General features: G+C 28.8%; 1 protein-coding gene across 1 annotated transcript in view; it reads right to left on the bottom strand.

Moving 5' to 3' along the window:
- Positions 1–280: 280 nt before the first annotated feature.
- The window catches only part of LOC136977743 (microtubule-associated protein 1B-like), a 34,441-nt gene continuing 19,116 nt past the window's right edge, over positions 281–15,605 (bottom strand). Inside the window, exon 2 of the mRNA XM_067273293.1 lies at positions 281–528. Coding sequence (XP_067129394.1) covers positions 281–528 — 248 coding nt within the window. The remainder of the gene's footprint in view (positions 529–15,605) is intronic.

Genomic DNA, 15,605 nt, shown 5'->3' with positions numbered 1-15,605 from the left:
ACGTGTCAGCCTCAATTGCATGGGATCCCTTCTTAAAAATAGCTTCGAAAACATCTGCTGGTGAAATGACAATGTAGAGCCTGACTTTTGCTTCAAATTTTTTCTTAAATTTGTACTTCACTTCGGGAAGTGCTTGATTTTCTTGCCAGTAAATTTCAATTTACTGGCAAGAAAATCAAGCACTTCAAATGCCAGTAAATTTCATTTTTTGGCATTTGCGTACCGGAGAGAAAAAAGTACTTCTCGTCATCCAAAACAAACGTTTTATTTCCAAAATTTCTCACAAGCCATCCTCATTGCGTTCGAATTTCGGCAATTTTTTAGGAGCGTACACTGAGGCCCTCTTCTTCCTTTTCTTTATGATCATCTTAAGTTTCTTACCTACGTATGTTCCTTGACAATTGAACCTTTTAGCTGCCTTCACCTGGCTGACTATATCTTTGTTATCAAACATTTGTCGTAATGCTCTTTGGTTTGTCTCATTTGGTTTATCACAACAGGCTTTCTTCCATTTCCTGGCCTTATTTTCTACGTTTCAGATACTTCATATTTATTCAAAATATTATTTATGCTATCTCCTTCGGCTAAAACGTGCTCTACCATCATTTTGAGTGGTTTGCTTTATTTTCGTACGTTTATACAACGTACTCCCTTAACGTGTCGTGTTTTAAAGCCATTTTTCCGAACTGACTCACGAACGTTCCAAAACTTCACGTGGTGTAATTGAACACTTGTAATTATGTAGTTTTCAGCGAAAACACTTTAAAATGATTTTTTTTTTTTTCAGTTCAGAAGTTATAACGCTTTAAACTCAGTCCAGACTTTTTCTCACCCAGTTATAAAAATTAATTGTTTCTAGTTTCTAATTTAATACTATCACTGACCACAATGCATATAAACTTTGAAACTAATCTTTATGTACTGGTAGATAATCAGCTACGGTATTCAGTGACGTAGCGTAGTGGGGGCAGCTGGAGCGGCCCCCACTCCAGCTGCCCCCACTTATTGTGTATTGTACAGGTGTATTGTATTATTATTATTTATTGTGAAATTTTGCCGCCCCGTAAAAGTGCCACCCGCCCACTTTTAGGGGGCGGCAAAATTTCACAATAAATAATAATAATACAATACACCTGTGCAATACACAATAATGATGATTGTTCTTGCCGAAAAGTTCTTTAGAATTACTGTATATTTTAGTCTTTTAAATTGAGATACCTAAATAAGGAGGCGGCGAATTTTCCTCTGCCCCGAGCGGCAGAGGAAAATTCGCCGCCCACACACGCTACGCCACTGACACCCACGCTACGCCACTGACCGTATTATCAAGTATTTAATTCAAATTCAATAAATTTCAATTGAATAATTGATGATAGTTTCTCTTTCAGAATTTATTATTTTAAAAATGTTTAACTTCAAATAAATAGATTTTAAGACTAAATTAATAAGTTACATTTAAAAACTATTTAATAATGTATAAACATTTAGTTAAATATAACTTTTCTAGTTAGACCGATATATAATGAATATTATATTAGAGTTTATATCAGAAGAGTATATATGTTACAGTAAAGACCAGTTTTTAGTTAGAACGCGTTTTAACTAGTTGAAACTAGTTTGTACTAGATGCCTTTGTTATAACTAGAATTTACTGCTAGTAAAAAATGAATTTGAATTAAAACAAGTTTTAACTAGAGAAAACGGGTTTTAACAAAGGCATCCAGTATAAACTAGTTTCAACTAGTTAAAACGCGTTATAACAAAAACTGGTTTTTACTGTAACATATAAATATTTTATAAAAAACTTGATAAACATACATCATACATTATTATAAATTACTATAAATTTATAGTAATTTATAATAATGTATGATGTATATTTAGGTTATATAAGTTATATATTGTATTTTGAAATATTCGGTGAACTGATTGATAAACAAAGTCGCAATTTTTGTAAGATTAATTTGAAAAGAAGTAGAATAATCTAACTAGATTACAAACTAAGCTTAATAAAAATAATTAATCTTAATCGTACATATTTATTTTTCAACATATGAATCATTTAGAGTTTATATTTCTCTAAACATTCAATTCAATTTTTAAATTTTGTATGAAATACTTTTTTGTTTTATTTTGATTCGTTATCTTACAGCAGCTTGAACTTCAGCATTTAATGAAGCTGTTGACCTTTTGACATATTTAATCTTGAGAACAACTAGCAGGTTTCATAGCAATTTGTCGTTATAAGTTTCCTGAAAATTTCCATGTTATTATTAAAAATTTCCAGTGTCCTAAGATTATTAAATTTAAACATTGATCTCTTCTTAGGGCAAATTTATTAAGTTCATAAGGTGGAAATAATACAATATTCTTTGTACAAAAGTAGATCTCCATCTCATGCCAATCAGCATGAAAATGATATCACAGGGTCAAATTTGATATAATGTATAATCCAAACTATATTAATCAAATAATAGCGTTAGAAACATGTTTCGAGAGTAACTTTAGGCCAAATCCACACTACCAAACCGCTCAGGTATTATCAAATAAGTATATATCAATTGTGTTTCAATGTAAGTGTTTATACTATGTGTAACGCTCTCGATCTGATACATGAAAATATTGATAAATTGGGTTGTTGATAAATAAAAACTATTGTTGACAGAACTTGTAAACAACTTGATAGTGCGAATCGGACCATAATGATAAGAGAATGTCGAGAAAATTGACCACCTGCTGAAAAAGATGATCAAACACCACCTCTGGATAATCAACCAAAAATATATGTACCCGACTATAACCAGAAATGTACAAACTGACGAATAGAGTCTATAACTTTAATTTCTATTTAATCACAATTAAATTTACTTATCATTATGCACGTGCCCATATAAATAACATACTCCATCAAAAAATATGTAACCCCATAACCAGGAATTATTTTTTAGCGGGTATTCGATAACAGCTGAACTCTGAGCCAACTAATCTGTTCGGAAAGTCAGAACTCCGTTTCCGATAAAACTCGTTTCCTGGTGCACCCTTCGATTTGATGAAGTTATATGCTTTGGAAGATTCTTACTCGTTGCACACGAATGAAACTTGGCGCACCCATTGCATAAATTAAACAATTATTTTGGATAAAGCATACAACATTAACAAAGGGCAGCAATTTCCAAGAAAGTTCTTTTATTTTCCAAATAGTGCAACGAAGACGCTCAAGAACTTAACATTACTTGTTATTCCCATTCTCCTTTATTATAACTCAGAACTATGATCATCAGACTGGTTCTAAGCTCATAGCAATCACGAAAACTGGAAAGTATGGAATTTTTATGGATTTGGAAAATAGAAAAGACGAATATTTCTGGCTTTATTCCGGGAATATGTGACACGAGTGCTTGTAACATTTTATAATATTTTACTGAATTGATTCTATCTCATTTATAAATATTTTTCATATACGAGTACAAACTTATTTCCATCCGAAAAAATTGTCGCACGATCTTCTGAACAGATTTAAACGTCCAAAAAAAGCTTTAAAGGAATACCTTTAAACTTCCAAAAAAGCAAATAATGAGAGTGATAATACTGCATCACTGTCTTTAATTCTTTGATAATAATAATGAATCTATCACTCATCTGAGGTTTATGCAATGCCAAATTCAAGTTGCTGTACGGGAATGGATCAAGGAAAACTCAAAGAGTCATTTTTTTGCATGGAATGAAGGTAATTGATTGAAAATTTACAAAAATGTTGTTATATGGAATAAGATAATGTAATATTAGGACGATCTACAAAGAGAGCTATCTTCCGAGAGGGTCCTTTTAAGTGTTCGAAACGTGAAGAAAATTTTAAAATTTCATAAGAACAGTGGTGACTGCAAAACTGAGAAAACAAAATAGTTTAAATCAACAAAATTTGTACAGGACGAATCGGATTAAATTTTCCTACTTCTGAAGAAATCTGATTTATATTAAAAAAAAAAAAAAAAAAAAAAACTTTACCTGAACTGAAGAAATTGTTTGAGAAAGTGTATTGAATCTCAGGAAGATTATTTTAAAAATATTAAATAAATCTCTTTATATATCAAAACATTTTGATATTTTTACTCATTCTTGGGACTTTTTGAACACATCAAAGTAGTAAATATCATTTATAAAAATGATATTTACTACTTTACTGCTTTTTAAAATTAGTTACATATTTCTACTTACCTCTGAACTAATTTTATAAAATAAAGATCTTTATTTATCAATAAACGCTCATAAACTTGTTAGACAAAACAATATTTTTAACTGATTTTTACTGAAATATTTAAATCTTTTATTTCAAGAAAACAGTAAGTTATCTATTATTTTTAAGAAAAGCAACAAACAATAAAATGAAGAATTGATCTAAATAAGCACATTTCTTATTCGAATCAACAGTTACATATGTAATTCTTAATAATTTTTTATTAAGTCTTTTGCTTCTAAATATAATAAAATTTATGATATAAAATTTGAGATTAGATACAGTTGATACAACAAATGAGCAATTATTCATTATGACATTGTCACAATGCCGGGCTGCAACTTTTAATCATATTATTAATTTATTCGATTTAAAATATATGTTTTCCATTTCAAATTAGTAGTGTCTTACCCCTGTACATCACATTTTTGCTGATAATTATGCCGGTTATCTATGTAATTCAGGGGAAATTTTTACTGTCTAGACCGGGAGACCATATAGTTAATCGGGTCCTCCTGCCCCTACGCTTTCCACAATTGGTGAAGACTTTCATCTATCTAACACCGTTCTCGAGATTAAGGAAGGACAGATATATTACGACAGTGGGAATTTATAGATCTACAATTTTTTTTTTAAATAGCAGCGCATAATGAATTATAATTTTCTAATAATTAATAAAGCACAGACTGAATAAAGCACAGCAAAAATTAATTATTTGTTTATTGAGATTTAATATTTTAGACGTCAACAACCAAATTAGAGTTAGAATAATTAAAAATTAAAATAACAATAGAATTAAAATATTTAAATATTTGAAACTTATTTTCTTTATTTTTTAAATAAACATTCATTTTATGTAAAAATTCAAATCAAAAATCAAATTAAGTTAATGTTTAATCACTATTTAATTCTCTCTTTTTTTAGTTATTTTATTATCTAATTTAAAATTATTTTAAAAAGTTTTTCAGAAATTGTATATTAAAGTAAACCACGCGTTATCATATTTTGTTAATATATTATTCTAATATCTTCTAATTCAGCCTTAAACTAAATCATATTTCACTTTTTATATTTATCCACTCCCATACATTTAATATTTTTGCCTTGATTAATTTTAAAATGGTTATTAATTCCAAAGAAATTGTTATAATTTTGTTATATATCTTCCATAAAATGATTATGGCAATAAAATAAATAACACTTTGGAGTTAGTGGGACATTATAATGAGGATTGTATGAATAGGCAAATTTAAAGTCCGTTTAAATAATCTTCAAAATTCTTCTTTGGTATTAATTTGAATTTTAAGCATGATAAAATATCCCAGAATAAACAAATAATTAACTTAAAGACTTGTAAATAATGTAATTTTTTTGTCAATAAATGATTCTTTTCCAAATAATTATCCTGGCAATTTTACTTTTGTTTTTTACCAAAGCGAATCAACTATTGACATAATCATTTTATGTTCTGATCTGGTGATTATCGTAATATCTTTTACGTAATCTATGCAGTGGTTATCAACGTTTTTCGTGTCGCAGACCTCTAAACTCTCCACACCATGATAGATCGAGAACTACCGGTTGAGAAGCACGGATCTAGACGATTTCCCAAGTGATTACTTTCCAGTATCATGGACTTGTCATCTACATTCGAAGGCGTCATTGAAAATGAAGCGAATCGCTCCATTTTCAATGACTGCAGATTTCTAAATGCTTCCCTGCTTAAAAAAAACAAACAAATAAAAATAATAATAATATTTATCTCACAAAAGAACATATAAAAACATGTGTAAAATCAAAAATTATAAATAAAAAATTATTCTTATTTTTCAGACTAAAATTAAATAATTTGAAAGTAATTTTTCGATTGTTTAAGTCATTTGTTTAAGTAAATATTTCTACTTATTTGTTCGTCACTTAACTTTCTGGATAAACTGAAGTCATCCAATTACAATTTATTAAATCTTTATTTAAGTTGAATCGTTCAGTACCTGGTTACGCTATCCGATTTGAAACAGGAAGGCTTCGATTAAAATTAATATAATTAATTTAATTTAAAATTTTCTAATGAACATTCTTTATTCTTCCGATTCTCTTGAAACACTTTATTGCAATTAAATTAATAGAGGAAAAAAAATCCATTCACAATAAAGATAACACATTCGTTTAAAGGTTTTACTCTAATTAATCATTAACTCATTAAATTTTAATCTAACTTTGATGTTGTGCGATATGAAATATTTAAAGGCCGATGCCCCCGGGTGGAAAACTAACGCGACTGTTAGTTTCAAAGCCAAAATTTGTCGATTGCAGTTCCAACTACTGTACTTTGCAAACCTTCCAGCTTTATTCGAGTCAGTCAAATATCATAGTGATATATTTCTATAGAGTCGACGAACGGCGGCACTCAATCAGATGATAGATGTTTGACTTTCGTTTACCACGTTATCTCTTGCAGTAACAAAAACTCAGAGTATGGAGGAAACTTCGAGTAAATCGAACAAATTAGGAAAATTTTTTTTTTTTATAACACAATATAGTAAGCGTTTGGGTATTGTTGGGCTAAATCCACCATTGTCGCGTTTTTCTTTATAAAGTTCAGCATATAACAAAAACGAAACCTTTTAAATCTATTATGTCGATCTATTTTATTTGTTCGAATTCTATCTATATCGACACTGTATCACAGACGCACCAAGTGATATGAATTATGAAAAAAAACGTGACGATTTTGTAAAACCGTTGATTGACTCTGGACAATGGGAATCGCTATAGTGACAATAGTCGGAAACGTCAAAAGTTGAAGGATGCTGACGATCTTTGTTGCGGTAATTTTGCCACCGGTGGCCATCGGCTTTAACACTCTATTGGTGATGTTTATTTTCTTGATGGATTCAGCAGTATCTAAAATTCGATCTTGACCGAAAGTGTTTTTCATTTCTGGTCTTTTCTCAATTTCTTTGGTTCAGATCAGTTTGTTTCAGATAGTATTTTTCAATGCAATTTTCTCTGGGGCAATTTTAATTTTGTTATAAATCAGATTAAATTAAATAAATCTTACACTTTTTTGTGAAATTTGTATTTTTGTAAAAAGAAAAAAAAAACGTAATCCACTTTTCATCGCATTCTAAAATGTGAGAGTAAGAAGTTAGGATGAAATAATTTAAAACCAGATTATTTCCAGTCAGCAACTTCTATAAATGTCTAAGCAATACAAACGTATTTAAATGTGTAGATTTTGTCAAAGCTATTTTCAGCAAGATTGATCAGCGTTGACCTTCTTCTTCCAAACTACTAGTGTTACATTCACTTATAATTAAATAAATTCATTGTGTTCCCTCGTTTACTGTTTTGTTAAACCTGCAAATTATATTTTAACGTCTTAAATATTACTATGTTAATTCAATCATAATTATCTTTGTTTAGTTTATATTTTTCGCCGAATAAGGATAATAGCTAAGTCAACAAACAAATTTAAATAAATTTTAATATTTATACTCGATTATGGATAAAATTTAATTTTGATTTACATTTGCAAACATAAGCTCTAATAATTATTTTAACAATAAATTGATTTAATTATTTTAAAGCATGAACTACTTAAATTATAAAGTTTTAGTTTGCAAACAATTAACTTAAAAATGATTATAATACTTTACTGCAATTTCATCTAATTTCACATTCTGAACTATCCTAAATTACACTGTTTATATTGACACATACATCAAAATAAATCAAATTTTGTAAATAAATAAAAAAATATAAATATCATTATTTATGCTTTGAATTTTTGTTTGAAGTATTGTATCATTGACAGTATTTTTCAAAAATAATAATATTATTTTTGAAATTATTTTGAAATGTGATACTCTATCACAGCATGATACATGGATTTACGCTTTACAATCTATGATTTTACTATTACTGTGAATTTTATATTATAATTTATTATATGAATATAGTAAAACATTCAAATGACATCTCTTTTAGATGTCAAGATCTTCTGAGAACAGAATTTTTACTCAATAAAAGTCATTGTTTTTAAAACTCTCCTTAATCCAACCACATCTTTACCTGACCAATGATTACTTGAATTTATAATCCATTTATTGATGAATTTTATCATCAGATTCAAGATGACAAATATAACAGAAAATTTGAAAGATTTTCTCTTTGATAACATTCCTTCGTAACTGACATCTCGCAAAACCTACTCATCAAAAAACTTTCGCAAAAAATCAAAGATTGGACTAGCAGCCAACTTCTTTCACAAGTTCACCAAATTTGAGCATAAGAAGGAAGAGAGGTGAGACTTAAATAAATGGAAAGGTGAAAGAAGGACAGGGTGGAGGAGACGGAGAAAGTTCGTCCGTTCGCCTTTACAGTGTGACCATCCGCCGCAGTACTCTGCCACCGCTGATCTTATCGGATTCCCACTGTTTACTGGACCCTGGCCACTCTGTGCTAGAGAACTGTTGTTTTGGAATATTTGTGATCGATTCTGGATATTGCTACCTGGATTCTTATTACAATTAAAAGTCTTTTTTTCTCCCTCAGAAACCCAAGCCAGCCAGCGATCGCCGGACCTCAAAGTAGTTATCGACACGCGCAATCTACTGTAAACACTCTATGATAGGCGCGTGTAGCGGTTTTAGACTCCCGCCCTATTTCTGTTTTTCATGTATTTAATATTCAGCTAAAAAAATTAACATTTATTTAATTGTTAATTGCGTTGTGAATTGTATTTCTCCCGGATTTTCTGTCTCTGAACTTCCTCTTCCCTCTCTTGCCGTCGAACTGACGTTAAAGGTTGGAAGGGGAAGGTTAAAGGAAATTCCCTCATACGCGGCCACTCACGCATTCATTGAAAGGTTTCGAAAGATTCTTGTGAACTAGAACTCACAGGTAATGTCAAACCTGACCCGAGGGGGACGTAGTTTAATCTGTCACATGTACTGTACAATGCTCCATATCCCATATAATTTCATCAACATATCATCCCTTGAGATGATCAGTTTCCCTAAGTTTTGGGAATAGTGGTCTTAAACACGTTTTATTGTATTTAGATATTCATTATTATTTTTAATTTTTGGCCATTGGTAAAATAATAGAATTCTGATACTGAGTATGGTTGTATGCAGAGGTTTTATTTGAGGGGATAATCTGTTGTTCTTTGGAGCATTACCTGATGTATACTTAATAAATAAAAAACGATATTATGGAATTAACGTAATATCATCTAATATAATGAAATTCAATATTGTTTCCAGGAGTATAACTTCAATTTATGTTATGAAAATTCGTTTTATCATGATCGCTTAAAGACGGTTTTCCAGAAACCAATTTTGTAGTAAAAACAGGGATATACAACATATCTTTATTAATACCTGTTAAAAAATGAATTTTTTAATTTTACTTTATAAAGAGATATGTTTAAGATTTATTCTACGGTTATTTTATTATTATATTTATTTTATCACTCATCTTTATTACAGATATTTTAATATTTTACGTTTAATTAAAATGTAATTTTTATTTACGTATATACATTTAATACATTATTAATTATTATCAATCTATCAATAAATGTTATTTTGATTATTCTATACTTAAGACAATTTTATAGTTTCTAAGCACAATTTCTAAAAGAAACAACTAATAAATAGTTTCATATCTTATAAATCTTATAGTTATATAATTTATAAAGGTATTTATTCACTTTCATAAAGCAAATTTAAAAATTAATAATTAATGAAATGCAGAATGCAAAGTATTGACATAGACTTGTTTACATTTCATGGATATTTAAATTGACTTGTTTACATTTGAAATAAACTTTTATACTAAGCGAAAAAATAGCAAATTCTATTTTATCTCCAGGTCTAATTTTACTTATTTGCATGTTTTTTAATCGAACGAAATTTAATTTAGAATATTTTTTGTTTCCTGTTATTTTTAAATTCAATTTTAAAGTAATTATTTTAATTAATGTACAAAGCAACAAAAGTTAAGAATTTTTTAATTTTAAAAATATAAAATATGTATATTCGAAAGTACGTATATATAAAAATTATTTATTGTACTTTAATTGAAATACGTAATTGCTTCCTCTCGATATTAAATTCGATTCGTTGTTACAATAAACTTTAAATTGGTGTTGGCAACAGAACCGGTTTTCAGTAAAGCCGATTAATCGGTTCTTTGTATTGTAAATCACGATTTATCAATACAAAATACAAAGATTTATCAATACAATCAATTCGATCTTCGATTTATGCTAAAACGCATAAATCGAAAATCGGTTGAACAGGCAACTAAATCGGCATCTTTATTATGATATTATTGTGTTTACTTGCTTTCTTTGACGTTTAGTTGACATTAAAGTATCCTCGATTTAAGACGATTTCACATTATTGAGGCATAATCAGAAAATTTTAGTATAACATTACAATTCTTACATTAAACCAATTTAAATATCCTTGATTTTTTAACGCCATGAAACACTCATGTTTAAATTTAAAATTAATATTGACGTAAAAATTAACGCGAATTAATTTCAAAACGGTAACGTATTTAAATGCAAAAATAAAACATTAATTCCACTTATTAAAAGCGGAAATTCAGTGGAATGTTTTATTGTTTTACTGAAATCCGTTTCGTTGACAAACGTTTATCCGATTTCGGATATTTCCGGTTTTTTGCCAGCATTCCTTTAAATGTTACAAATTATTATTATTGAAGCTTTGTCACATTTATAACTAATTAAATTCTGTAATATAATTTAATTGATGACTTTTAAATTTCTAATGTAATTGATTGTAACAACTTTCTTGTACGAGCAATTATATAATTTTTAACATTTCTGATCTTTCCTAATTATTCTTAATCTTTATGTGTTATTCAAAAGTTCGCTATAATTTATTTAAACTGTTAGTCTATTTCATAACATTATCGAATATAAATATTAATCGAAAGTGTTAGTTTACTTGCCTTATCTACAAAACACAAAAAACAATGGAATAAGAAAACATATTGCATTTTGTTGGATTTCTGTTAATTATTTCCCAAAGAATTCGTCTTTGACGATTGTTACTAGAGAACCCAAGTAATTTTTCAGTGGACAGTTCTTTCCCTGGACGATTCATGTCCAGACAATTCTTTCCCACATTAATATTTCTTCTCCAGACATTTTCCCCCGACAATTTTTCCCTAACATTTCTTCTCCAGGCATTTCCTCCTCGGAGAATTCTTCTCCAGTCAGTTAGTACGAACAGTTCTTTCCCAGATAATATTTCCTTACATTTTTAAAAAGTAATTTCCTGATGTTGTTTTGGTCAATTCTTTCCCTTATTCTACCGTCTGCATAATTCTTTCTAAAAACAGTGTGAAATTAAGACAAATAAAGTTTATAGAGACGAATTGTGTACACAATTTATCTTCAGAGAATCTGTTTTTTTAATATAATTTACATTAGAACAAATCATTTTATTAGTTTTACAAATATAGATGCAAAACCGCCTTAAGAGTTTGCAAAAATAAAACCTTTTGTTTCTGTTTTTCACATTCTATTGAACTAATTCATTACTATTAATATTATTATTAATTTTTATAAGTCGAAAATGTTGTATGGTAAAAATGTTGTATAATAGCGGATGTGACCGACTATGTAATTTTACGCTCTGTTTAATATACGAGGTAGTAAACGTCGTTTCCACGGCATTCGGCATTTAGTGACAATCCGTTAATAAAAATAATTATTAATAAAAATGATTAATCCGTTAATAATAAATAATAGCAAAAGATTATTTTGGAAAATAACATTTTGAAGAAAAATTTATGGTAGAAGAATGCCTGGGAAAAAATTTTGGAGAGAAGTACTCACTTAAAGAATCACTTGAAGTATATTTTGAATAAATTCTCCGACTAGAACTGTCTGGGGGTGGATTTCCTGAAGATGAACTGTTAGGGAAGAATTGTCTGGCGATGAACTTCTTGGGAAATAAATGTCTAATCACCATTTTCCTCTTCTTGTAGGCCTAACTTCTTTTCACTCACGAAGTGTAATAATTTTTTTTATAATGTTAATTAATAGCCTACTTATAATAATAAATTAAATAATCGAAAAAATGCTACTGTTTGAAATTAATGTAATTTTTATTGAAATTATTATTTGAGACCCTTGTAATGTTCTGTACAAGATGATTCATATAAACCAGAACCAAAACTTTTTATTATAAATCATAAACAAATAAATGGAAATCGATTCGATTTTCAGGAAGCGTACTCCAACTTACGTTAAACACATCACATCACAACAAATATTGCGTGTGGCTACTGCCTTCTGTCAAGCACATGTCGACGTGTTTTGCATATTGTAGATGACGTGTGTCAATGCTGCCAAAATGCACGTTAGGAATGAAATGCATCAATGTTTTTCATTTTATTCCTAACGTTATTCCCTAAAACTTCGATCATGTGTGGTTTATTACGTTACACTCTTTAAGATAGCTCCATAAAAAAATCCGGGCTAGTAAGATCAAACAATCTGGCAGCCACAGATTCTTGAAGATTTCAGTGGTTCTCAAAAACGCTGTGGATTGTCGCCATTGATTTCTGTGATGTGTAACGATGTGTTCTTGATCCATCTTGCTCGAAGTAACACTGCGTCATTTCCAAATCATCATGTTGTTCAACGAATTCTTTGAAAATCCGCACATATGCAGTAGTGTTGTGTTTCTCTAAAGAAAAGGAGACTGAGTAGTGCTTCTGCTGCCATCCAGCTGCCAGTTTCAGCACTCGATATGTTCAACATAAGTGGAAATATAGAAAGCTTCCTGAAAATCTCATCAGTTTCCATTCATTCAAGGTACAATGAAAAATTGGATGCGGGTCTGTATGAATCATCCTGTACATTCAACATCGGAGAAACTGTCTAAGTTTCTCATTAACTCATTACAATTTCTCAATACGTACTGTACATCTCGTGTCAGACGACAAACATCCAATCAATGCATATTATAACGTGCAACTGGACATAAAATGTTTAATGGGAATTTTGAATTGTTCACAGGAAATAAATCCCAAATTTGTGCAGTAATTAATTGTCCGATTCTGAATTTTGTTTCTTCTGGTTAAGTTAAAGATAAAATATTTACTTAAATTTTATAGTGTATGGTATAACCTGTCCAAAACGATACTTGGATAAAAATGAAATCAGCCTAAACAAAAAAATTCTTCGGAACGGAGTGATTTTCTATGTTAAAGTAGAACCTGTTCAAAACGGAAACCTGACAATCCGAAAAATACTCGGTAACGTGCTATTCCGGTTTACATAGATTTTATTGTATATTTTAAAGAGCTTACGAAAAAGTGCTACCAAAGAAATGTTCATAGGATTTAACATTTGTATTGTATTGTATTGAATATATATTTTCTTATGCAGCCGCAACATCAATATTATTATCTAAAACTATAATCCACAACCTCAGTGCACTTATAATATAGTAACTTATATCACGTGTATGGGGGGAGGTACGATTTTGTTTACCTTGTTTGAAACTTACTAACTCCTGTTTTTCTCTCGAAATTTTCTGAAATTTTGCAGGGAGGTTTCACTATTAGATGATTGATGCTATTAAATTTTGATGGTTACAGGTAAGTCGATAAAAGGGATCGTGTGTCATATCTCGAGTTGGGTTAGACTTAATGATGATTTTACTCGTTATAAGCATTTACAATTTTTTATAAAATCCATCACTACCTTTAAAATTAAGCTTTGTACCATTTTATAATAATTAAAAATATAAAAATTTTTAATAAAAAAATATAACGGTGGCACAGGCCCAGTTTTAAATGTCCGGAACGTTGCTCAACTCGTTGCTGGTTTTCATGATGTATTCATAAATACTTACAATTGACATGATTTTAATAAGTTTTACTCGTTTTACAGAATAATTTATATTTTTATATAAATTATTTTTAACTAATAGCTATAATTTTTCAAACTATATATATATTTAAATGATTTTGAAATAATTTGTAAATTTAAGTAACTGAGCAAAAATTATATTTATAATTGTCACTCATATATCTATTTACAGAAAGTTTTAAAATAAATCGTAATTATACAACATTTGCGATAATAATGTAGATAAAATTTTATTATTGTTTTTAAATCAAACCATTGTAAACGCTTATTTTATGTAGGTGTATTTGTTGTTGCAGATATATTTTCATTTAGTAAGAGTTATATAAATAAACAAGTATAGTAACAGCAAAAACCTTTAAAATTTTAATTGACAGACTTATGTTTATTATTATTTAATTATATTTACTTTATAAGCAAATTGCAATTAAATATGATTTACTTCATTCTTGTCTTAAGTCGTTTTGAAAAGGTCGATTGCCGCACAATTAGCAATTTAAATATTTTTCTTTCTTTTCATTAAGGTTGTATTTTTATTCTTTACATATATTTGTGCATTTAAACATATTATATTTCGTTCTTAGTTTCTCCTACTAAAGTCTTATTGAAAAATTATTTTTAATCTGATTCAATTAACTATTAATCTGGTAATTATGAATTAAATTAGTATCTTAAAATTAGCATTTTTAAAACTTTACTCAATGTTATTTTTTGAGAACAATACGAAGATTTCAACTATTTATTATCACAGATTGTTTTTAACTCTATCATATAATTAGATACTATTCTAAATAAAAATTTTATCTAAATGTCAAATTCGAAAATACTTAAAAAGGTATTTTGTAGAAGATAAAATGTTTCAGTTTTAGTTAAAATAATTAATGTGTTATCTGTTTAAATTATTCTGTTTTTAGCTAATAAATTCATGAAGATTACGGTAAATGTGTAGTAATGTGAAATAAATACAGTATAAAATTATTGATGTATTTCTGGAATTTTTAAAAATGACATTCCAAAAAATAAATAAATAAAATAAAATAAAACGTTTGAATACAATTTTATCAGGTTTCACGGCAGTAACTCTCCGCCAAGTGAACAAGTCAATGATAAACTATTTAAAGGAATCACAGTTGCCGATTTTCGGGGGTCGATTTCTCCGCTCTCAAACACCTGAAGTAATTCCGAATATCTTGTTCGAAAGAAAATTGTTTTCTTAGGTAGTGCGTAAAATTTCAAGATTTTCTATAAAGCGGTTGCCGAAATATAAGAACTTGAAAAGTGCAAAAATTGCCCAAAAAGCTGAATTTTCTTCCTTTGCTCATACAGAAAAAACTACTGGGTCTAGAAATCTAAAATTTTAAACTTAAGTGTTTTTCTATATCAGTAAGATGCTGAAAGATTTTCCAGGTCGATAAGTTAAAGTCCACACGGGTTCCAAACAAAACT

Source organism: Centruroides vittatus, unplaced genomic scaffold, assembly GCF_030686945.1.
Source record: "Centruroides vittatus isolate TY-2023 unplaced genomic scaffold, ASM3068694v2 contig_474, whole genome shotgun sequence".
NCBI classification, from domain to species: Eukaryota; Metazoa; Arthropoda; class Arachnida; order Scorpiones; family Buthidae; genus Centruroides; species Centruroides vittatus.
Note: the sequence above shows the minus strand (reverse complement) of the source record. Positions and strands in the feature narration are given on the sequence as shown.